The sequence below is a fragment of the Streptopelia decaocto genome (genome assembly GCF_964273445.1).
Source record: "Streptopelia decaocto genome assembly, chromosome: 3".
Taxonomy (NCBI): Eukaryota; Metazoa; Chordata; class Aves; order Columbiformes; family Columbidae; genus Streptopelia; species Streptopelia decaocto.
Window position 1 is genome coordinate 99,122,857 of NC_138656.1, and position 25,818 is coordinate 99,148,674.

A 25,818-nucleotide genomic window follows, 5' to 3' on the forward strand; every position below is an offset into this window, starting at 1 on the left:
CGATAAGATGACAGAAAATGAAGAAATGAAACATTTTTGATCCAAGATTTATCCCTAACTCTTGCAAAAATGTAAATAACAGTGTGGGGAAAACTGGCTTCTGATGGAATCAAAGCAATAAAGCTGGTACACACATGGTCCTTGAAAACTGAAGAAGCTCCGTCTATCACAGCCTATGAACACGGAGAGACAGAAAGAACAGTTGTCCTCATGGACATGTCGTGGTCAGCCCCACCAGTATCATTCTTTCTGTCCCTTCTCCCAGCACCACCACAGTTCCCACTGACATGGTCACTGATGCTGAGGTCCCACCACTTGCAAAAATTATACAGGTCAGTGCAGCTGCCTGTGACACTGATGATTTGGGGATGATTGAACAACTTCTGTCTCAAAATATTTAAAGATCTGTTAAACTTCCTCCAAACAACCACAGGTTCCATCTTTACCCATAAGATTAAACTTCTCATTCAACAAATTAAAGCTCCAATCTGCAAAACACTGAACACACTCTGAAATGGCAGCGGTTTAGCTGAGTTCACGGAGACTCCTGATGTATAATAACTAAAATCAAGCCAGCGCTTTTTCAGTCCAGATCGTAGGCAAATTGTCTCCATCATGTACTTTGACACTAAGTTTCAGAAGCAAATGCTAAACTCTGCAAAACAAACACAATTTCATGGCAGACTGCATTGTCCTACTGCTTCACAGTCGCAAAACCCATGACTACACAGAAGAATATACCTGCTTATCTATATAATGACATGTATAACCTCTAAGGAGGAGAGCCACTACTCATCCAGTTCACTGCGCACACAGTTCTGAGCAACAGAAGGCAACAGATTATGGTTTACCAAAGCAAACAGTCATGAGACAGTTATCAGACTCTAAGTCCGAGACAGACCTTCTGATTCTGGCCTAACCTACAACACTCTGGAGAACAAGAGTGATAAAGAGAACAAAAATATCATCATACCTGGCAACATATTATGAACAGGGGTGGCAATGTTAATGTCTTGGAGGTGTTTCAGTGTCTCAGTGTGGAAGAGCCGCAGTGTAGATCCAGATGTGAAGGCAATCCAGACTCCCACTCCAGCAACAGCCATGTGAGAGATGACCATCCCTTCCTCTTGATGGGCTTCAAAATGGCTCTGCAAGAAAAACAAGGACTCTGTGGGGAGATGAACAATCATTCAACCTTCCTTACCAACTCTGCAGGGTAGGCACTGTATCTTCGTCCTCTGTGTCAAGGACAAAGCTACCTTTCTCTACGTTGCTCAAGATACTTTCTGACTGCTGCATATCATGCGTTTGTTTTCCTGTTACTTTTTTTTTTTTTTTTTAAATACAACATCATTAGTATGGAAGGATTCTCAGCTCTTGAACCAAAGTTCTAACTAATGATAGAGCAACTTCACAGCAACTTAGATACTGTGTTTATTACAAATACTGCATGGTAGGGGCTGGCAAGTCCATAACAGCTGAGATTTAAGAGGATTTTGTATTTCATTATTGATACTTTGGGAAAACTATCACAGAGATGAGGTTCCTGAGAGTGGACATATATTTTCCTAAAATGTTACTTTTATCTAAAGCAGAACTCCTCTTTAAACAATAAAAAACATCTTTTTTCTCTTCTGTTAGGGGGTCTTTTCAGAACAAGAATAATAGAACCAAGGAAAAAATAATCTTTAGATAGTAGAGTGTTTATTAATATAAATACACCATTATTTGCTCAACTATGTACACAACAATGTGAGCCTTAATACTGTGGCTTGCTTTTTGACTCACAGACACTTCTGAATCTCACAAGTATCAACTACTTTGTTTTTCTGTCCTCCAAAATATTGACACTTTTCATCAGAAAGGCCCAAATCCTCCTTCTGAAGGTAAGAAGTAATGCAAGAGGTTCAGGATCGACTTTTATTCGTTGATCTAGTGCCTTCCCAGTTATATCTTCTGCATGGCTCCAGGAAGGCCGACACCTCTCTACATGCTCCTGTTAATGTGCAAGATAAAGCTATAGTAAAGTTCTTTAATCATTAACAAGAAGTAGGGATTTTTTTTCCTAGTTGTGCCTTGTAAGTAAACTGTTTCTGAAGTTAAACACAGCCTTTTAACGTTGTGCCAGGAATTATCAAATACCGAGAGCTATTCTGATAAAGATAAAACTTCCTTGGCTAAATAAATGACAAGCTGTTCCTTGGATACAAATCTGTCTCCGAGGGATATGGAAGGAAATATCTGCTCTAATATTCACAATACATATTATAATATTCTGGTTTATGTTTGCAGATAAAATGGAAAAGTACCCCCATCCTCCTTGTAAAAGCACACTTAAATTTTCCATGCATTACAATTAAGAGTTACATTTTGGTTATTTTGCATCAAAATCTGAGTTACATGTTTCTCAGGCTAAGCTCTTAGCCTAAGATAGTTATGTTTTGAATATATTAGGCTATAAATATATTGTTCAAATTCTCCATCTAAATTCAATAAACAGGATAAGATCAGAAATAAGGAATAGAAGTTTAAGCTTTCACAAAGTAACTTTTGATATTATACTTAGTAGGCACTTAATTTTCTTATTTTCTTTTCATACTTTATAAATCAGTACTTTCCACTGAGCAACTGGCTGTTTAAAAATAAGGGGAATTACTGCTTTTTTCATCTGTTAACACTGTTCTTCAAATGTTCGATTTTTAGTAAACGAGCAAAGAAGTTTCTGTTCAACTATTATGCAGTGGCAGTTTTTGAGTGTGTTACTCTTCCGAGTGTGTTACCTTTTGACTCTTCAGATAACAACACTGCAGAATGCAATGGAATGTAAGCAACTCTGGCAGCCACATTTACATTCACTATTTTCCTCAAGGAACCTCCACTCATTCTTTACCAAATGATACACACAATTTGAGAATCATATAGTTTATTCAACACAAGAATTCATCCATGAACAACATCTTTCAAAGCCAGAAACAGCTCTTATGGCTAAATCACCTGATATTCTCATCATGCATGTTTCATTGCAAAAAGGATTTTAAAACAGTAACTTCTCTTTACAGACTCCTAGATCCCTGTGCTGATGACCAACTGACTTTTGAAAACTTTTCAGGGACAGATCCAAGGCTGCTGAAGTGAACCTGACCAGGAACTTGTACTGTTTGGAATTAGAATAAAAATGAAGCTGATTATAAAAAATGAATTTTCTCTGCTGTGGTCTGACCACAGCTGACAGTTCTGTTGGTGCCACTGTAAACAACTTGCACATGCATTTTTGCCACATTCCTTGTTTACCAGCCAACTCATTATACTCCCACTTAGTCTGTCCTGCCATTCGTACAGCTGTCTGCTGAAACATGGAGACACATTTAAAGAAAAATGGTAATATTGTCAATGCCACAAAAAACATGTAAAAAGAACTATTCTTCTCATTCAAAAGGTCTTCTAACACAGAGCAGAAATGTACCCAAACCTGTGCATTCTTTTACAAATGCAAAAGTTTTCTGTACAGAGGACAGCTTTGACGTCTGCTTCAACTACATGTCTAACTGAAAACAAATAGCTGGCCTTTTTTTTCCTTTCTCACAGCAAGAAATACAAATATAAAGGGACAGAAATTTCCTATTCCCTCTGTTATTAAAAAAAAAAAAATTAACTTCATTTTACTTTTCAGATTTCATACCTACGTTCCTCCCTATTCAGGGCCCAGCATTTTTTTCCCCGCAGGCTATCTCGTTCAAACCCTACAGCAACCCGAGAGCTGCAGAGGACATTCTGGATGCCACAGCCTGACATCGCTCACTGTTGTTTCTGTAGCGTGGGGCCGAGTTGGAGTCTGTCTTTTGAGGAGGTGCCACTTGCACCAAACAGCTGCGCCAAGATCTGAACCACCACTTCTCAAGCTTCATGGGAGATGCACAATGAGTGTCATTGTCCACGAGGTAAAGCAAATTACTTTTACTGCTTTAAAGAAGTTACAGTACTCAGGCAACATACACTCATGCACACGGATTTTCATTTACTCAGCCGAACATTTCAGCTTATCCTACTTGATTTGTTAAAAGGAAAGTAACTCCCATATACTTAGCCAAATTTTAAAACCAAGACAAAACAAACCAGGATGGAATGCCATCCAATTGGTGACTTTATTCTGTTAAATACTCTGGCATTTTTTGTTGTTTTTAAACAAACACAGTCTGCTTTTGCAGAGCCTAAGGGTCTACAGGCTCTACAGGAGCAAGGTCTATACCCAACAGCAATACAACTGTCATCAGTTCTAGGGTCAAGAATAAGGACAAATTTCTTCTTCATGAAAAGAGTATCAGAGTATGTAATCAGTAAGTAACAGCAATCGATATATTTCTCACATGTCCTTTGCCAAGGAGCTTGAGGAACTGTGCCAGTTTAGGACACTGTGCCAATAAAAGACATTTCCTAAAATATTTTATTACAGTAACATATCAAAACTGAGAGTCTTATCCATATTAGAGGGGGGAAAAAAGCAGAAAAAGTGAATAACATCCAAAACCAATGTACAGCATGCCAAACCTGCTCATTTACTAATAGTTATTAAACAAAAAAAGCTTAAACAGGAGTCTTAGAAAAGCAGGGAGGGGGTGGAATGAGATTGTTTTCGGAGGATAATGTACTTTGCACTTAGCAAATACACAGACAGTCAAATATGAGGTACCTATGAAGCAAGGAGTGCCTCACAAGGACTAAGTTTACAAAATTGTCTTGAAAGCGCTCATGGGTTCACACAAATATGGCCCTAAAAAAAGAGTCAGGTGCCTCTATAGATAACGTATATGACACACAGCATATAATATATATGCATGATAGCAGAAAGCAGTGAACAAGCAGCTGTAATTTGAAGAATATAGAGAAATAAAGGAGTTCAGCAAAGAAGGAAGAATAACAGTTGAGTCCTGTGGAACACATGGATTCACTTTAATAGAGCAAAGATGAATATTATGCAAAAATTCTTCAATCCAATATTACTAACTGACTCCCCCTGAACAAGAGAGGGCACAGAGGGAGAACAAATATTTCCTTGCTGCTGTTTCCGTCCATACAGCAAAGCTTCTGCTCTGCACAGTAAAGACGCGGTAGCTCAGATATATGCAGTTGCCAATATTGTTAAAATATTCCCTATATGCAGAGCCTACATTTTCTTGTGTTATCACGTGATAGTGAAACAATATTGGCAATCAACATGGTATGTGCCTCATAGCAGATCACTTTCGGAAATACAAACCTGGGAGTTATGAAAACAAGTCAGGTAACTGAGCAGGCAATAGGGAAAACATCAGGGAGCTGTTTAGTCTGGTGAGATGGAGGAAACAAGATCAGTACTTCTGTATATCTTAGGATCAGTAAAGAGACAAAGGAAAATCATAATTTGTTTGCAATTCTATGAAAAGGTGACATGCTATCATGTAGATATTCATGTTGATACTGAAAAGTCAGCAAAAAGACTATTTAACACAGTTTTGAAAGTGTTAAAAACCAGGTACTTTGAAAAGAAACCTCCAGTGATGCTTTTGCAGGAAAACTCATAGTAATAGGTGAAACATGAAACTACCATGTCTGAAAGACATGGATAGAATATTTGTTACTTTATCTCTCTGAACTTCTGATTTCAATGCTGCAGTCTATTATGCTATGCTGTATTTTGATAAAGTAACCTTTAGACAGGCTTTGAGGATTAAAGAACGTATAACCCTGGGTTTTTTCTCCTATGCCAAAACAGCACAGCATAAACCCAAACTGCAGCCATAGCTGCTTTGTGACAGAATTAGTTCAGAATTGCCAAATTTGTTTACAGAGATCTGGCTGCATGTAACCACCCTCACACAGGAACAATCTGGCTGTGATCTCTTACCGTTTCTACGTATTTCTTGGTGAGAATCAGAGAGATTCGTGATCAAAGTCAGTAGGACAGTAACCACGTGTCCCAGAGGCCACCCTGCCCCCCAGTGAAGGTAACAAGAAGTCCATCTCAAGCGTCTGTCCAAATCTTTCCCTCATCTTACCATTGAAAATATCAGCAAAACAAGCATTAGAGAAAAACAAAGTAGGAAAATACACTATCTGAGCATCTATGAAACAAATCACCCAGAAAGCATCTACAAAACAAATCACCCAGAAAGCGCAGACAGAGGAAATTAGGATGTTAGCTATTTCCCTGCAAACTCAGGACAATGACTCACAGAATCAATTGTACCAAACAGGCAATTGTTGGGAGAAAACACGATCATCAATGAAACAAAAAAGCAGCAACAAAGCCCACAAAGAAGGAGGCTGTGAGCTCATCACAACTCCTATTTGAAAGAACTTCATGGCTGTAAACATCATGCAATTCAGTGTAACTGTACTGTAGGTTGAAGGACAGGCTTTATCCCAACCTTTCATCAACTGTAAATGTTAGACCACTGAGACATTCTTTTGATGGAGGCTGCAATATTTATAGAAGTGAGGGCTTAACACTTTCTGGAAAATAATAAGCTCAAGTCATTAACACTCTTCTTCCCTCCCAGAAAAGCTAACTTTTAAATGATTATTCATTGGAAAATGTCCTTATGCAAAGCATATTTTTGTACGCCAATGAGAAGCAAAACTCTTAAGAAACATATTACAAAATCATCACAAGTTACAAGTAACATCTAACTACATAGAGGCAGTCTCTTTATTAAACCTTATTCTAGAATTACCAGACGATTCCTGTAGGCATTCACCACTTTGCTCCCTTTTCTCAGATCTCATTTTTAAGCAAACCTCTCTCCCCTAATACCTTATGAGCTCCAAGCACCTTATGGAAACCTGGGGTAAAACCAGAAGCAAACCTAGGTCTAAACAAGACATCAGCAGAGAACATCACGGCAGAATCCCACTGTGGGGAGTGGGATTTTACGGAACTGAAACTATACTTTATGAAAGGCTTCTTCCCGAATCTTGAAGCTTCTTAAACAGATTTTAATGTTTAAAATTTCACCACTTATACCCTGTAGCATAGTATGTGAGCAATGCTTTTAAAAGCTTTTACCTCTATGGAATGTGTCACAGTGCTGATTATAAAAATCTGTCCACCACATGCAGCCCAAATGGTCTCCTCCATCACAAGCAGACTTCTGACAGGTAGAACCCCCAGTTTAACTATCTTCTGGGGTTCTGTGTTCCAGGTCCCATCTTCAACAAAAAAGAAGAAAGGTTATAGGCAACAAAATGGTATTTAAAAAAAAAAAAACAAACCAGTTTTGAAAACACTGCATCCCAAGCCTACCACTTGAATCTCTGCAAGTTGCTACTGCAAGCTGCATTGAGATTTAACTTTATCTGTTTAACTTTATCTTCCTGGGTAAGTTTGAAAGGTTAATACGATAGTAAGGGGGAAACAAAACAAAAACAAACAAAAAACCCACAATAAACAAAAACACCACCACAAAAAAAATGCCCGCAGCTCATATATTTGTCAACTGAACAAATTTTATATGGATTAACTGATAAACAGGGAATCTCACATCGCTGTTTTGATACAACTGCTTTCCTCTCCACATGAAAAGCAGTCAGAAAGCCATGGCTGATATAATATTATCCAACTTGGAAGGAGCTCATGGCCAACCTGTTTCAAGACTAATCAACTTCCAACTAGGATAAAATCATATTTCACATGAAAAGTAGTAAGGTTTTTACTGCAGGTTCTAATGAGCTCAGATAACTTTCCAAGAGCATGTTGATTAAATGGATTTTCTGATACTAGATGATTCATTTAAGAAGGAAAAGCTTTTTAAATCAAATTAAAATTTAATTTTGTGCTATATCTTCTTGACTTCTATTTGTTTCCCCCAAATATAATCCACAATTTTTTTTGTCAACTGCATTTAGCAGATCCAGTTTACATTGTGCATGTGTATGTGGCACAATGAATTATTCAGAGACCTCCTGAGAAAAACTGCATGCTGCCACTTAACTGCTCTGGTCACTTTCAATTGCTTTGCCTTTGAAACAAAGATTAGCAGATTATTCATCTCCAAATCTATCAGCTAGCAACATAGGCCTCTTTAAATATTTATAATTGTGTCTTTTATATGTTCATTTTAACATACTAAATATGTCAGTAATAATTTTAATACTTTTATATTAGTTTATATCTACGTAAGCACTCATTGAACACGAAGTCTCGAAGACTGAATTTCTACCCATTATGCTGAAGTAGCACAACATCAAAATCTGTTACAGTATCTGGTTTTACACGGAGATAAAATATGTCCAAAAGGCCCCACTTTCTCAGTTTAAAGCTTTCTTCCTGCATAAGCTGCAGAAAAGTTGTCTAATTTACCAACACCAGTTTCAACTCAGTAACCACCTACATTTTGGTTTATGAGACCAAGCTCAACACATCTTTAGGCAAGCACTTAAAAACTTTTTTTTATTATTTTTCTTCTCAATAACAAGTGCACCTATTATTATCTGCTTAGGTAATGGGTACCAAGTTCCCCGCTTCACAATGCAACAATAATGAGAAGCCTCAGCTCTGGAGTATTTCTCATTGCTTCTGCCATCTGCGTGATACAACCTTTGCTGAGTCACTCTCAAGATGCGGATCTCTTTTGAAAGCCTCTTTTTAAAAATAACATTTAGTTTCACACTGTCAAAATCATTTTCATTATTTTGTTTTCCAAGTGAGAAGTGTTTCCAGTTATTAGCCTGCAAACTCTTCCAGCTATGTCAAAAGTCACTTTCTGTTCTTTGTGACTCATATGTACGATTAGTAATAAAGAAACTTCTGGAAGAATTTTCATTTGCTAGCAAACACATTATTCTCAAACTAAGTTATTAACTGGAGGCTGCCCATACGCTGTGAATGCTTCAACCAGTGCAGGCAGTTCAGCGCAAAGCCCTCAGAGAGCAGAGCTGCACACGTGTGTGTATCCCAACTCACTGTGTAAGTTACACTGACTGCAGAAGCTCTAGCAGCACCCAGTTCGTAGCATGCTCGTGTTTCCTTTTCTGGGATAAAACCAGCATACTTCTAGTATATTCTTCCTGTCTGTTCTGAAGGACAAAGACTGTGAATTTGGACGGACAGCAGACAGGCTGAGCAAGAAGCTTTTTTTTCTGTAGTTAAATTTTCCACACTGAAGAGCACATTATAATGTACATATAAAATTGTTCATTTAACTCTAAGGCTCTCTTTCTTAAATACATTCAAGCTATACATTGATTTATACATGAAGCACAGCTGATACGTAAGGGACACGTGAATGGTGATTTTCAGGATCTCAACTGTGGACTCCAGGATTCAAATCTTGCTTAAATTTAATTATTTCAAGCGAATAAGGTTTTGGTTGGTTGGGGTTTGTTAGTTTGTTTGGGGGTTTTGTTTGGTTTTGTTTTGGATACAGATCTTCATGCCTTCAACTTTCATACAACTCCTCAGCAGTCAGCCATTTTATTAATTTTTATCAAGTCATTATTTAGCATTTGTAACAGTTTTTGAGTTAAAAGGAAAATTACTACTGGTCTCATGTGGATGTTGATTGTAAAATAAAAATTTTAAAGTAACTCACTGGAAGGTAATAAAGTAAGTTCAATTTTACCAATTTTATTAATACTACCTATGTTACAAATATTTGATTCATCAAATATACATATAAAAACCCAGCTCTCACAAAACCATTTTCAGCTGGTGCTGTTGGCACAGCACTGAACAATCCAGTTACTTGTAAGAGTTCAGTGGGATTGGACATAGGAAAAAGCTGAGAGACAGACCTGATGTCTTTCATGTTACCATGATTTCATGCAAAGAAACTGCAATCCCACTTGTTGTCAGCCCAGGAAAAATCTGAAGCTCAGTATTGCTCTGCTGAGGTACCTGAGCCATGTGGTAAAGCTCTTCTGTAGGGCTTTTTGATTCCTTCCCGCACCCATTGCTGTCTTCCAGACCAGACAGCATTTGAGACAGATGAGAGGGGGCAAAAAGGGAGGGGTGGGCAGGGAGACACACACACAACTCTCTAGCCTGGTAATTACGGCAGTAGTTAAATGATGGGTCAGCTGTGTTCTGGTCCCCGCCTCAGTGAGTGTTTAATTAATTATACAGAGTGGAATGGCACCAGGAGGACAAATTAAGCAGCGTGTATCTCTCTCCTCTGATTTCGTGGCAGCCAGGGAAATCTCTTGGGAGTTGCAAGCACAGATACAAATCCGCTCAAGCAAGGCAAGGGATTAAGCCCAGTAATCCAACATACTTCTGTGTATGCCAGCTAAAAGCCAGACCACAACTTCATTTTGTTGACCAAGAATTTTACCACCCATCGCAAAAATTACAAGTTCACAAATTGTTTCAAGACTACTAAAATCACGCCTTTAAGACAACGTAATGCTCTCTCTGCAGATCTCAGGAGACGTTATTCAGTACCTGCCTGCACAGACTTCATGTTTGACGTTGGCTATTCCATGTTGTCTAATTCAAAATTCATTGTTTCTAAAATCTAAGAGAAGTATTATCTCTATTCTACTCGTGTAAACACCTGCCAATGCAAGACATACTTATGCAAGCAGGTTCAAGAACTTAATTGGTGCTATGCATGTATTTAAAATTCAATGCAGCACTTGCAAAAGATATGGAACGGCTTCGTTTGACATTAAAAATCCTTGGTTAGTTACCATATTAATAAATTGGTTTTCTCCTCAGGAAAAAAAAAAAAAAAAAAAAAAAGCAAGAAATAGTAGCTTGTCAACAAAATCTCAAGGAGCACAACAGGACAAAGCCAGTGCAAGGAGCCCAGCATGGCTACTTTCAGTCTTCCAAACTGTTTTCTGAAAAATAGGAATTGAGTGAAATAAAAATAAGCCATGGAGATGTACATAATGTGGCTCCCAGAGACCAGGCTGGAGAATACCCACGGGATTGTCTACAAAAGTGTGGTTTGTCTTAAAATTCTGTTCAATCAATGCCTTGTTTCTGTTCTCTAAATACAGATTGGTTTAGTTTTAAGATGATTCTTTGGTCATCGTTGTCTCTAGAATGATTAAAAGCCACAGACAAACTTAGACAAACTTCTTCTGCCTGTGAGATAAGTATATACATATCAAATGAGATGCAATATGCAGAACCTATATCCTGTAAGCAGAGACTAGTTTGTATGTGGAAAATACAGTTATCTGCACCCTGAGCAGATCTCAGGAAAGAATTCATGGGAGAAAGGACAGGGGGTTTCCTTCTGCTTTGTGAGAGAAGTCCATGCAAGTATTAACACCACAGAAACATAACTGTATTTGGAGATTTTAGTGGATCTTAAGCTGACCACATCAAAGCAGGTATAGACTCTTACTATAGATATAATAAAACATCTAGTACATGAGACTTGCAGTCTCTATAACATTATTGTAATAGAATATAGGCTTCTATGGGGATTGCAGATACAGCTATTTGCAGGAACAGAGTCAAATATAAAATCAAATCTAGGGGTTTCTAGAAAGAAGATGTCATAACTTCTGATATTTCCACATTAGATCAATATTTAGAACATGAGAATACAGTTTTTAAACACTATTAGTCTATGGACTAATGTCTGTTATGTCACTATTTATAATGCTCACCATAAATTATATTTTTCCAATATTTATGTGCCATAGTTTATATCCCAATGTTGAACAGTATCTTGCAATGCTCACAACAGGCTGTTTAGCTGCATCCAAGTAACATATCTTAAGTTCATAAAATATTTCTAAGACTTTAATATACAAGGATATTATTTCCATTAGTGCATTTTGCTATAAGTCTTGTGATTCGTATACATTTTAGAAAATCAGGTATTCTCCTATTCACTCAAATTCAGTCAAATAGCTAGGAAAAGTTTTAAAACCATGTTCATTTTATAGGGCAGAATATTGGCTATTTTATCTTTCTGTGGTTTGTTTCCATAAAACATAATGAAGGCAAGTAACATTCTTTTACAATAATTTCTAAAAATAAGCTCCTTCTTATTACTTAATTTATAAATAATTTATTAATATTTAGTACTTTTTATAATTATAATTTGTTGGTGCTCTTAAGTCTTCATAGGACATAACCTAATAAAATATACCTTATCTCCTCAGAAAGTCTTTTTAAAGTCTGTAGTAGTTTTCCTCTCCTTTATGCTTTCAGTTGAGCTGAACTGAACATGCTTTTTTGTTGGTAACTTCCTCTCTTGCTTAGCAGCTCTATTTATGATTTCAACAGAGCTGCCAACAATGCCCTTGGAACAGTGGTTGTTGGTTAATTTGTGCAGTGGAGCACAAACATTTTTTCTATCACATGGTACATAAAGCAGCACTTTTATTGAGGAGTAAGACAGTAGCTACGGAAGTAAAAAGTTTAGCACATTTCTTATAATGTGGAAATAAGCTGGGAGATTCAGGTCTGCTGGTTTAAACAAGGTGTAACTCAGAATGTCCTGTGCTACACATGCATATAGTCATTTTTTCCTACATATGCAACAAATTCTTCATGCTAAATAGCTGACAGAGCTCTAACTACAATTATAGAGAGGGGTGGTGCTGGAAGTCCCAGCATGAGATACGTGAATAAGACTGACAGCAATGTCAACATATTTCTGGTAACAAGTATTGGGTGATAGTGCTAACAGTGATAACATAGTCAAGACAGAAGTATTTATTTGTTTTTCAATATCGCTACTCTAGTCCTCTCCAAAACAGCTTAATACTTTGCCTTGCTTTTCACAGCAATAACTCTCAGCACATCCACTTCAAGTGGCAATCACACTCCAGAACTGCACTCTTCAGACACGCTGGGGCAGCACGTGGATCCACTCAAGCTCTGAAGTCTGACATCAGTGCTTTACAGTCCACGCATTCCTCCTTCCCTGCTTCTGTCAAAGTACGCAACTGTCTTGCAAAATTGATCAAGGTATCTTGCTACTGAACTGACCTGCTGCCTCTTCACTGTTGTAATTGTTTCGCCTTACTCTTACATTTCTTGTCAGATTTGGTCTTTTTCCTTGATATTAAGCCCCTGAAAATGATCACTGATTACGGTCATGAGGCCTCTTTGGATAGATAAGTCATCAAAACTCTTGAGGAACTTCAGAGCTGCCTAAGTTTTTAAGCAGCAAAGTCTCTCTGAAGAATGCAAACTTCTGTTCTGTGCATGGCCAGAATTCTTGCTCTCTAGGCTGAACAGTCCCAGCTCTCTCAGCTTTTCCTCATAGGTAAGATGCTCCAGTACCTTCATCACCCCCATGGCCCTGTGCAGGACTCTCTCCAGTATGTCCACGTGTTCACAGGGAGAGGGAGCAAGGGTTCGCCACAGGTGCGGTATCTCAACCAAACTCTTCCTGAAACCACTAATACATTAATTCTTCTTCTCTTTGCCACAATCATTCTGAGTTTTTATTTTCTTTTTCCCGTTTCTCTCCATACTCATTACACGACTTTATGGAAAGGAAATGTATATCCATGTCTAGAAGAAAGGAAGTAGCTGGAACTGACTCCAGTATATCAGGAACAATACACCTATATAATATAAAGTTTGTGATTTCCCTTTCCTAAGATGTTTTATGAGTGGAAGTCAAACACACGCTGACCTTTTTTGCTATTACATCACTCAGAAAACACATCTGCTGGGCCGTCTGCAATCATCACAAAGCAGTTTTGTTAGGTTTTTTAAACAAAGACAATACAATGTACTTTTCCCTTAACCTCATCTAGAAGTGTTTTGCCTGGAAATATTTCTAATAATTCAGTCTGAAACAAACACTAAATACATAATATTTCAGACTGATAACTGCAAAAGTTAATAGCCCCATAAACTGCATCACTAGCATTGCTATATATAACAGCATTTAATGCATTAGCTGTTTCACGGTTCCCCAAACTAGTCTTCTCACCCACATAAAATTAATTATTATTAAGGATAATAATTAGGGCTCCTTTTTTAGGGTTAACATATTAGCTGTCCTACATCCTAGTCTTCCTGTGACATTTTCACAGACCACATTATGTCACATTTAAGAACTGAGTAGATTTTACGATATCAGCGCCTCATTGACTTTGCTTTTAATTTATGTTCAAATACATTCAAGCTCAAGTACTTTTTAACTCCTAAGTGAAAATACATGGATACAGAAGTATCTCAGTAAAACGCTACTACCCTCCATAAAGGAAGCCTCACTGGGCACCTTCAACCCTACCACTAATGTGTCACATGTTCCTTGGTTTATTATACATAGCTGTTCTCAGTTTCCATTTTTAATTACTTCAAGACAATTATTTCTGTAGCCAGAGAGCACTCTGGATGCTGTCAATCTGACAAAGTTCTCTTGTGAAAAAATCAGGAAAGAGCACTTGCTGTTTCTAAACAAGCTGGATATTTACATGAATTAAGGCATCTGAAAACAAAAGAAAGTAGAGCTATTTGGTTACTGAACACCTAATGGCTGAAGTTGTGGGTGTCTGACTACACACATAAAGCTATCGAGCTTCAGTGGCTGAACTGCTCCAATTTCCCTTTCTGCCCATATAGGAAGAGACAAGGATCCTGACTCTAACATGGACTGCGAGGTGGATTTTCATCCTAGAAGAAAGATTACCCCTTCTCATTCATGGAGGCCTGCAACAGACTGCACAACAATGTCACCTGTGCATCCAATCTCATTTATCCTTCTCAGCCTTCAAATCAGATGTCTTGTAATGCAGTGACCATATTTCATGTTCACGTTTAAATCTTTCTTAATCTCCTTCATGCAGCTAGACCAAAACCCAAGTGTGAAGTGCATGGCTGGAAAGTAACCCCCTCTGTAGAACAGACTCGACCCAAATGAGTTGTACAAAGCTCTTTGGAGGCTGCATTCCCCCTCCCTCTCGTTTCACCACTTGGATTCCTTTGTTTGGTAAAATAGGTCAGTGCTTATAAAAACACCCCTCCAGGGCTGATGCCTCACATGACCACAGCAGCCAGACATTATATAAGGAATATGAAAGCTAACGTGGGGGCAGCTGACTCACACAACTTTCATGAGGCACAGAGAACTGAAATCACACAGACCAAGCTGTAAGAGAAAGGCCTACAAGTTGAATCAGAAAAAAATGAATGTGTATTTCCCATCTCAGAGCTTCAGCAATCCCGAAATAGACTCCGACAGGCTCTGTGACTATCTTAGGTACACAGAATTGGTGTCTTCAGATTAAGATAAACAGGGGATGCTATGATCCCGGTTAATACAACATCACCTCCAGCTCAGAACAGAGTTCAGTCTGGTTTACAGCTCTGCCCCATCCTTAACAACCTCTGTAAATATGCAGCCCATGCATCCTTTCTTAGCTATGCTGCCAAGGATGCCACTCATGTTTTTGAAGGAGTCTTTTCTGGAAGAACTTCAGTGACAAAAATTGCAGTCTTAAGCAGCTTAAATACACCAGCCCCATTCAGAGAAGATGACAGATTGACTTACTGCCCCACCCAGGTACGTAAAGAAACTGAAATATCAAAAATGATATAACAAGACTAGGATCAAGGCCTCACTCCTGTGCCTCCAAAACAAAGAAAAAATGCTATTCAGTGGTAAAAAAATAAATACATATTTTTTAAAGGGAACTGAAGTCTCATGTCTGGCTTCAGATAGTAGAGAACAGCTCAACAGGAAGCCCACTGGCTTGAAGATGACAACAGGTGAAAGAAAATCTCTTTCCCAACACATTTTTCAGATTCTTTGTTGCTTCAAAGAATAAAAAAAAATGCACCCTGTACCTTTCCCAGACTAAGTCTTTATATCATCTAACACTGGACACACAATTTGTTTCAAGATTCAAGATACTGAGCTTGGCTCCTCAGAGGCTGACAGGATTTAGTATAGTGCTATAATACACAAATGCAACTGCACTATTTACAGGACTCAACTCATTAGAGAAGTATGACAACCATCATCATGCAGCTCACACTAATAAGGTTCACCAGATCTCTGCTGGTTCTGTACTTTGGTAGCTTAGGTATCTCTGCTCTAACACCTCACTCAAAACCTCAGGTTTCAAACTTTGAGGAAAGTCTTGATGAATTAGAACTAAATTAACTCCACATGTATGCAGTACTGCAGGAAAGTTAGTGAGACATCCTGAAAGTACATGGAGAAGGACCCAAACCAGCTCTGGAGAAGACATTCCCAGTTCAGAAATATCACCTGGGATTCTCTTTTATTCCAATTATTTTAGCAATTACCTAGCTAGATACAAAACAACCAACTGTGATGCTTATGGAAAAAGGAGACAAACTGTTAAATATATGAGCTGCACACATTGGAAAGACTTCTTGTATCTGTAGAGTGAAAATGAAGTTGTCATTTCAAATGAGATTGAGGAAATTTTTGTCTTTTGTAAACACCAATACCGGGTAGTTGTGTGGAATTAGCATTGTGCTGCGTAAAATACAGTATACTGCCTGTTGTCAAAAACTTCTGGACTTTTGTAACACTGAAGACCTTGGGGTTTAAGCTAATGGGTATAAATCAGTTTTCATACGTACCGTATGGTAAAAGTGGGAACAGTATCAAAATATCTACTATCCTTCAAAAAGAGAAAACAAGGTATGAAGTCTTTTCAGAAGCACTGAGAAGTATAGTGATCTTACTTCAGCAGTTTCACAGAGAATTTTCGGAAAATGTAATAGTGGAAAACTACATCCGCCAAAATATACTGACATGTGAGTTCCTCAGGATGTTATTAAATCATATCAGTACATTACCTTCTGCTTTTGTGTAGATTGAGATGTTTCCATTTACCAAGCCAGCAAACAAGTATTGCGACATATATGTTAAGCTCATAACAGTTGATTTTTCAGGAGTGAAGAAGTGTTGAAGTCGAATTTTCTTTGAGCCTTGGCAACTCTTGTAAATAGAAATACTAGAAAAAGAAGCAAGAAAAAATAAACCCCTGAAAATGCTTTATTTAGCTCTTATTAGAATACGCATAAAAGAGGTTTCGATCAAAACATTGGGGGGAAAAAGATTTTCTCCTTCCATACATAGGAAGACAATTATGGAAAGGAGTATCTTGACCCTCCAAAATGTCTATGTAGACAATCTGCAATTACTTAGAATTGCCATAAGACAACACTTTTCATTTTATCTTCTCTGGAGAAACATTTATCCAAAAAAAAAAAAAAAAAAAAAAAAGAGACATGAAAGTTGTGCTAACAGCCCTTATTATGAGTTTATCCAAAACTTTCTATTAGTTTTTTTTTTTTTTAAAAAAAAAAAGGAAGAAAAAGATTAAGCATTACCTGCAGAACTAAGGAAAAGAGAAGAAAAACTCACTACCAGACATAAGTTACACTTAAAATTCCCATCATTCCTACAGGTGATTACCATAGGTATGTTAGGAATACTGAATAATTAAATTTAGAACTGATTGCACTTCACAAGCAAAGATAATCAGTACAAGATGTGGGAATTTCTAGAAACATAGCATTTTCCTTGGAGAATTTTTTTCTCCTTCACTTATTCTGGTTAGAAACTCCTTCAAAAATCACATGTAGTCACATACTTTTATGGCCTCACTAGTGTTAACAAGATCTGTTTGCTTACAGACTCATAAATTTAGAAAATGTAGCTTTTGTTTTTCAATATAAATCAAGTGATGACTTGGTAAGGTCATCAGGTCAAACAGAGCAAAATAATTCATGTCAATAGTAAACAGAAATATTATTTATTCGCATGTCAAATCCTGCACAATATCACAGTGTAGAAGGTTAATGGGTTCCTCATTTAACACTTCATCATTCTAAAAATTTTCCAATACCTAAAGATTACGTTGTAATGTTACAAAAGTAATATTTATATTTTTCAGACATGATGTAAGAGGAATAAATCCTCTTTCATCAAAGACTCATATTATTTTAATTTCAAACACTACATACTGTATTTTAATATCATACCACTGGGTATTCACAGATACTTTTTTAAAAAGAAAACATTTTCTTGGAAGTATCTCACACAATTCTGCTATAGAATAGTAAACCTAATGAATAAATCATACATAGTACACTAAAAATCAGAATCACCTTCCTTCTTCCATGCCAAGGCATATAGTAGGCACATTAGAAGCTTTTGCAAGAACGTTTTCAGAGTCAAAAGCCTTATTTTGCTCTTTCGTTTTCTCCTCCTCTGGTATGTAGACCATGCAGAGAATCCGTGATTCCACATTGAAGCACTCAATAACCTTGGGGCCGGAGCTTTGAAATGAGACTATTGCAATCTGGCCCATCTGATTAGTACAACTGCCAATCTGAATTGGAAAGAGGAAACAAACAAAAAAAGACCAAGACTGACACCTGTCTCCAGGAAGATCAGCATTAACAAGAAAGAATGACTGGAATGGTAACTGAAGAGCGCACCTCAAGTTATATGAGGGTTTCATGCATTAAGACATAAACAAGAAAATAATTCAGCACAAATACAAGAGATTTCAAAACATTATATACCCTTGTATACTCACAAAATCAGTTCTTTTGTTTTTAAAAGGAGGAATATTATGGCTTGTTCTGATGTCTGACTCATATGCATATATATAATGTAACACTATTACAACAAGTACCTGTGTAATAAATTGATTCAATAACTGGTGTTCTAAGTTCTCAGATTCTTTAAAACAGATAATACAGCTGAGGCCTGCCTGTTGCACAGTAACAGCTGTACAAATAAATGCTCTGTCCAAAAAGAAAGATGGATTATTAATATAATCCCTTTCATAAAGTTGCTGATACAGAATCCCAGGCTTCTCCCTGATCCAGAACTAAATATCATCAATATGTCCACAAATCTCTACATTTTAGGGATCTGAGAAGAGTAAAAAACAAATGTCTGCCCAAGCAGCACAAGTGTTTTTATTTAGTAACTCTTTATGTTTATATGAAATGAAAAAATATAGCAAATAGAAAATAAATAAAACATTTAGCGCCAGTATAAGGATTTTATTGGCATATATTTGTGATGACTTTTTACAAATAGCAAAGACAAGAAGAAATTCTAGGGGTTGCTTGAAGAAGACCACTGACAAAAGCTATTCCTAACTTCCACTTTTAATTCACAGGGGTTCCCTTAAAATTTCAGTATTGTAGTAAGAAGAAAAGCTACTGAAATCATTAGCTTAAAAAAAAAAAAAAAAGTATTGGCTATCTCACTTTGTCTGCTGGAATATCTGCATATTTGAGGTCATAACAATATGCCAGAAGAGGGGGTTTTTCCTATGCACACACTTAAACAGATTATTTATGGCTAAAACATTTAAAAAATATGGCAACAGACAATAGGACAGTGTGAGCTCATATGGGTTTTAGCAGCCCTCATTATAAATCAGCACATAACTCACTCCTGAATGTGCTCAGCACTTTGGAATTTGTTCTGTGCCACACTAACAAAACACATACAAATAACTGACACCCTACAGAGAACAGCAAAATCACATGTCCAAAACTACTAGCTATCTTAAAACAAACAAAACCCAAAAAGAAAAAAGAACAACCCCAAATTTATTTTAGATCCATATCCTGCTGCGAGTCACAAAAAACAATGCAAACAAACAGGAGACAACCCCCTTTTCAGCTTTTAAAGATGACACTTACCCAAAGGAAACCATGTTCCATGGCACAGGAATCTGACTCTGTCTCACCAGGGAGGTATGGTTCAGGATTATAAGCAGCACATTCAACCTTCAAAAAAGGAAAAGAGAGCACTTATCACATTAAATGCCAGTTTCTGCCTAATTTAGTCTGTAATTAACTAAATCATGTAAAGATATCGACGAATCACAGAAGGCAAGAAGCCAGTTTAGTCTGTCCAGCTTCCCATGGGCAGGGTCAGCTACACGTCTTGTTCCTGACACATTCCTTATCTACGCTCTTACAGACAAAGCCAAAAAGTAAAAATTTTCTATCTGATCTGCTCAAAAGCTTCATGACCTTTAAGTTTTCCCAAATGCCCAACTTAACATCATGCTCGCTGTCATCGTTGGCCTGTTACTCCTCATCTCAGCCAGCAGGTACTTCCTTCCCTTCTGCAATGCCTTTTACATGTAAAGCTTATGTATGTCATGACCATGCCTGAGTCTCCCCTTCATTAAGCTAAATTAACATTATCACTTAATTAATTTTTTAAACATCAAAATACTTATTTTTTCTTGGTTTTAAAATTCTTTATTATCAAACTGGCATCTCTCCGGCAGTCATATCAGCTCCCTGTACTTGAGAGTGCAGAACTTTTTCACCTGAGCACGCTATTCTAGCAGAGCTGTTAGAAGCACTGGATCATGATTACTTTTGTCCACATTCCATTGATTGTTCACCCTTTGTAACAATATTACATACTTAACCAATCCTTAGATTGCTGGTCTAACAAAAAATCACTTTTGCAGATTTTCTGCTCAACCACCCCCTCAATGTGTACTTGTAAAGTTATCTGCTTCTGCCTGAGCACACCATGGGCCTGTCCTACTGACTGTCATCCCTTTTTTCTTTCCCCTCATTCAATTGTTTCTCCAGGTGCTTTACTCATTTTGAATGCAATAGTATCATCCATAATACTCGTATTCCCTTGCAACTTCATATCATCATGTTACTGTCAGTAAATTAATAACCCTACTCATGATTTTATTATGCAGGCCATTTGAGAAAAACCTGAAAGCTACAGACTCACAATCTATATTTAAGTCCGTCCCAACTCTGAAAAATCATTCAAGCACCAGGGCTCTGAAAAGAAGCATTTTTATGAGCAGTCATGGAGTTCTCTTTTCCCTAATTTCCTGAATGTCCATGGCAGAGCTCCCTAAAGCTTATGTAAACACTTTAAAACATATAAAAGCACTTAATAACCATGTAGAGAATAAAAGGCTTCCTGATGAGGTGTGATACTACATTTTTAGACAAGATTCTCTATAATTCACACTTATGCTCTCATCTCAGACACAAATGTCATCAGGATTATATTGCAGTACTAGAGATAAATTGTTTAGTACTAACTTAGACAACTTCACCATAAGCTGGCAGCATCTCCTCATTACAGGGAATAACTAAAAAAGGAAGCAATCAGGTGTAAGTTAGAGTTGTAAATTCCCAGTTTACTTAATTTTCAAAAGCGCAAAGATTTTCTCAAATCTCCCTGAAGTAAGCAGGCATCACCAAGTGATTAGCGGTAGTAAAAGTGTTATGTCTTCACCAAAGCAATTCAGTATGAGGACAAAAGATGAAAACTGATAGATGAGAAAAATACAAGGTTTTTAAAACAAAGAGGAGCTATCCATGCCAGTCTTAGCATGTCTCATTTAACACATGCTGAACCTATCTACTCATAATGGTGATTTACAGTAGCTGTGACAGATAAATACACCACTAGGAACAGAAAAGACAGGCTGCATGCTGACTATTTCTCAGGCCGTTTGTTACATCTCCACGTTACTTTGCATCTTAGTCAAAATCAATGATGTTTTCCACAATCAAACCGTGGCATTTCTGCTCTCAATCTTGACAGAAGCCCTTTGCCTGAGGTGTAAACCTGCTGTGATGGGAAACAGTGTCACAGGCTCCCTGCACTACCGGGCAGCCTGAGCAGCACACGGAGACACAACAAGCAGTGTCAGCCCAGCAAAGCTGCTTTTCCCACCCCAGGCTGTGGCCTGACACCCAAACTGCAGCTGAGGCTGCAGAAAATCACCAATAATACTTAGATCATCTTTTTCAGTAATATCAAGGATTTAGGAGCATCAGGCATGACAGCTGGGCTCACAACCGTGTTATCTTTAGGAGCTACAAAACTGGCCAAGCTGACCTGGAGGCTCAGGCAAACACTGCCACATACTGTCTTCTGCTGAGAAGACCAAGGCAAAGACCATTACCCAACTGTACCAGGAACAGATTTTCCTTTCAAAACAAACAGGTTCTGTTTTAACTTGATTACAGGTTGCCTTGGCCTTCAAGGGTCCTGGCATGGACCAACATGATTTAAAACACATAGCCTTTAAGGAAATGTAAATATTTTAAGTTTCTGCAAAAAATTAAACTAGCTTGATGATTTTAGAAAGTATTCAATACAAGCAAAGCAGAGTGTCTAATAAGATAAGGATGTGGTTGTCTGGGAGAGAGGAAACTTTCAGTAGACTTTGGCTGCTGTAAACCACAGCTCTGCTCCAAAACCAGTATCATAGGAACAGCTGGATTTAACACCGTTACATATCTCAAATGCATTTCCAGCTAGCAGTTATCTTCCCTCAATATCCAGGCCTGTGCATTCACACTTGAAATGAAGCTGCCAGCTGAATGCTCCTCCTGTGTAGGCTGTCCTAGCAACAAGGGTCTGCAGACCTACTGCTTTAAGCAGTACGCATGCAATGATGCTAATTCAATGTTGGGATTCTGGCCATACAAACACAATTTTATCTCCATTAGTGTTTTTGTGCAAGACTGATTGATGGTTAATAAAAACTCCTGTTGATGAACAGGAAAAAAGATTATCCAGCACCCTTCCCTCCCATCTCTTTGTCTAGACACACTGTACTTATTTTCCATCATTAAAGGCAGTGGTCAATATGCCTTCAAACTGACGCATTATTAAATAAGCCATTAAGACATTTTTTGTATCATTGTTCAGAATAGAACTAGATTTTATAAAAGACCCCTTAAAACTGGAAATTTTTAAATTATTTTGAAACTATTGTTCTCTGTGCACTAATGAAAATAAAAAATTTGAGAAGAATTCAGTATAGTTCTACCAGTAGAGAACAGCTATCACAGAGACCAGATCCTTACACTTTGTAAGCTCCAGGTTACTTTGAACTCAAACAAACACTTGGAAACCTCAAGACCAATTAAAAGTTCCCAGCAGTTCTGTTTTCACCTGGTGATGAGCTTACATATGGAAGTAAATGTCATACTCTATAAGCCCTATGTTCTTCAGTGACTCAAAGACTGCCTGTGACCCTCTTGAACCCTTCATTGCTACTGATCTTACACTCAAGAGAAATAATAGGTGTGAATTAATAGATGTATTTACAATATGGTATCCTTCAGCAGTTATATCACATGAGAAAAGTAACATCAATTTCATGTAGGAATTCTGTTCACCTTAAACTCCTGTTGCTTGGCCATCATCACTGGCATGTGTCTAACAAGAAGAGGATGTTTCTCTTTTTTGATTTGATTTCCATCATCTTCTACACAGAACCAACCTAACAGGTTATCCTCCGCTGTTATGGAAAGAACAAACAAACATCCCACAATATTTGCACTGAATAATCACTTGTACTTCTCTACAAGAATAGAAAAGAATTCTATTAGGATTTGTTAATACTAGTCAGGCTGTCCTTATGCCATATATGCACAAATTACAACTTAAAACTACAAGCAAAAATTCAATATAGTAGATTACATACGTATTAATAACGTAAAAAAACAAAACAAAGAGAAAGAAAAAGACGAAAAAAAACCCACAAACACCACTGACAACAAAACAAACAGCTTAACTCTAGCAAAGTGTTAAGGATGTTCTCTTAATGATCCTGTCGGCAGATTACTGAAAGAGAAAAAGGCACATCAAACCTCTTCTCAGGCTTTCAGAAATCTGTTTTGCAAATAGCATTTCTCTGCCTGTATAAATGACATCACTACCAACTACTACTTATTGTAACTATAAGGATCCTCCTCCTGGAATGATACAGACATTCATTCTCTCTTGGTTTTGTGGTTTTGCCTGCCTTCAGTGAGATACCAAAAAAGCACTGTGTTTTGAAGATATGCTGGTGAAACTCGCTTTCTAGCAAGTGCACATCCTCAATGATTCTCAACTTAGGCATTCAAAATCTCAGGTATCTTTGGAAACCTTTGCCCCATGCAAACACAGGAGACTAATAACATCACAGGACAGCAAACCCTTCATTGCTCCCACTTAGGTCAGGTTTGTGTGTTCTAATCCCTCCATTGAAGACTGCAGATTTATGTTAAAAAAAGACCTCCCCAAAAAACCTTGAGTTTTACATATCCAAATATAGAAATATTGCATTATATTAAAACTACACCCAAAGCTTATTTCATGCTCAGAAAGCTAAACAAATAAACGCAACAGCTTCACTGATACTTCCTAGCTTAAATCACTCTGAGCTAAAACCGTGAAATTTAAATATGAAGTTCAACGTTCATAAGATCTGATGAAATAGAAGTGTAACACAATAACTTCCTCACCTGTCTCTGCTGTAGTGTATCTCACTCTTTTTTGTTTAGATATAACAATTAGTAATGGTTATCACAGACTTCATTAAAATACTGTAGAAATCGTATTATTTCCTAATGAAACCCCCATCCTATCTATAACATAATTGCTTTCTAGTGATACACAATCACTACTATTTACTGTATAGCAGTTTTAACATCTGCAAATATATTTTCACAATCATTTTTCTAAAAAATAAAAATAAAAGAAATTACACTCGACATTGAGAGCTACCTGAACTTGATAGGAAATGTAAGTAACTAAGAATTACCAAGGGCCAGTTTAGCCATTTGTAAATTGTTGATCCAAGACTGTTTGATGGCAGGGGTAAATGTGTTGAACACCGCTGTAAAGAAAGTGGGCCGCCCAGACCTGCAAGACAAAAACACACCGCTCTAAATGCATTGAGTATGAGATACCGTCAAGGTTAGAGATGTCAAGCAAGATGAAATTTCATTATTTTCTAACACTCAAAGACACAGCTATGATATAAGCATGCAGCCTGTGATACAGCATATGCCCATCTTCCTACACTTTACATGAAATGGTACGATAAGAACACCCTCCTTGCTGAAGCAACATAACCAGGGCTGCTCCCCGCTAGCTGCATCTGCCATGGTTCCTCTCTTGCTTCTTGCATCTGGAACACAGGATTGCAGAATGGGAGAAAAACTACAACACTGCCCTGGAACATGCAAGCTCCCAGCCTGGTGGCACAGGAGCAGAAGTCAGAGGCTAACTATGGAGACAGAAGAGGCAGAAAAGCTACAGATTCCCAAGTCGTCCCTGGCACATCTATGCCTAATACATAAACTCATTTAGAAAGTTTCGTAATCAAGATTACTACTGACTTGTCCTGTTTTCCTGGAAGTTGCAGCTGAATTCTACAGCGATCTGCCGCTCTGATTTCATCTTCTTTTTTCAAAATCAGTTTTTGTAAACCTGAGGTCCAGTCATGGGCTACAGATTGGTTTAAGTTCTGAAAAATTAAAAAAGCTAAGATTCAGCGCCAGCCTACTGGCCTATTTCCAACAGGCTAACTAAGGTGATCTCTGCATGTAACAAACAATTCCTGGCACCTGGCCCTCAATTAGTCTGCATTTTATTCACAGATAATTTAGCCATATCAGTAAACACATTTCCAAAATTTCTGTAAAAAATTTGCTAACATATTCTATCTGGTGATTTAATTTCACATTGCATAGAGTTTGATGATACACAAATGACATTCCCAAGCATTTGTCAGATTAAAAAATGCAAATTTGCATCAGGTGTACACACAACCCCTTCATTTCAATAAGTAGTTACACAGAGCCAACCAATTCTGTTTCTGAAGAAAATCTCATGAAAATATTTGCAAATAATACTGCCGATATGTATTTGTTCATATCTTTGAGCCAAAATGTTTACAGAGCCATCATGAAAGCTGCCTCTGTGGCTGCAAGCCGAGTGCTTGGTCACAGAGGGTAAAAGCTCACCTGAGCAACACTTACAGCATCAATAGTAATGAGTCTTCATACACAAAAGTATAATGATTTTCCACAGTCAGAATTTTATGAAAATTGAAGTCTTT

General features: G+C 37.5%; 1 protein-coding gene across 3 annotated transcripts in view; it reads right to left on the reverse strand.

The window, feature by feature from the left end:
• Positions 1 to 25,818, reverse strand: part of ARHGEF10 (Rho guanine nucleotide exchange factor 10) — a 112,477-nt gene that overhangs the window by 8,292 nt on the left and 78,367 nt on the right. For all 3 annotated transcript variants that reach the window (XM_082047753.1, XM_082047752.1, XM_082047754.1), the window contains 8 exons: positions 25,097 to 25,224; positions 24,517 to 24,617; positions 23,105 to 23,226; positions 19,616 to 19,702; positions 18,056 to 18,279; positions 16,739 to 16,896; positions 7,043 to 7,185; positions 974 to 1,148 (listed from right to left, as the gene is read on the reverse strand). In XM_082047753.1, coding sequence (XP_081903879.1) covers positions 974 to 1,148; positions 7,043 to 7,185; positions 16,739 to 16,896; positions 18,056 to 18,279; positions 19,616 to 19,702; positions 23,105 to 23,226; positions 24,517 to 24,617; positions 25,097 to 25,224 — 1,138 coding nt within the window. The remainder of the gene's footprint in view (positions 1 to 973; positions 1,149 to 7,042; positions 7,186 to 16,738; positions 16,897 to 18,055; positions 18,280 to 19,615; positions 19,703 to 23,104; positions 23,227 to 24,516; positions 24,618 to 25,096; positions 25,225 to 25,818) is intronic.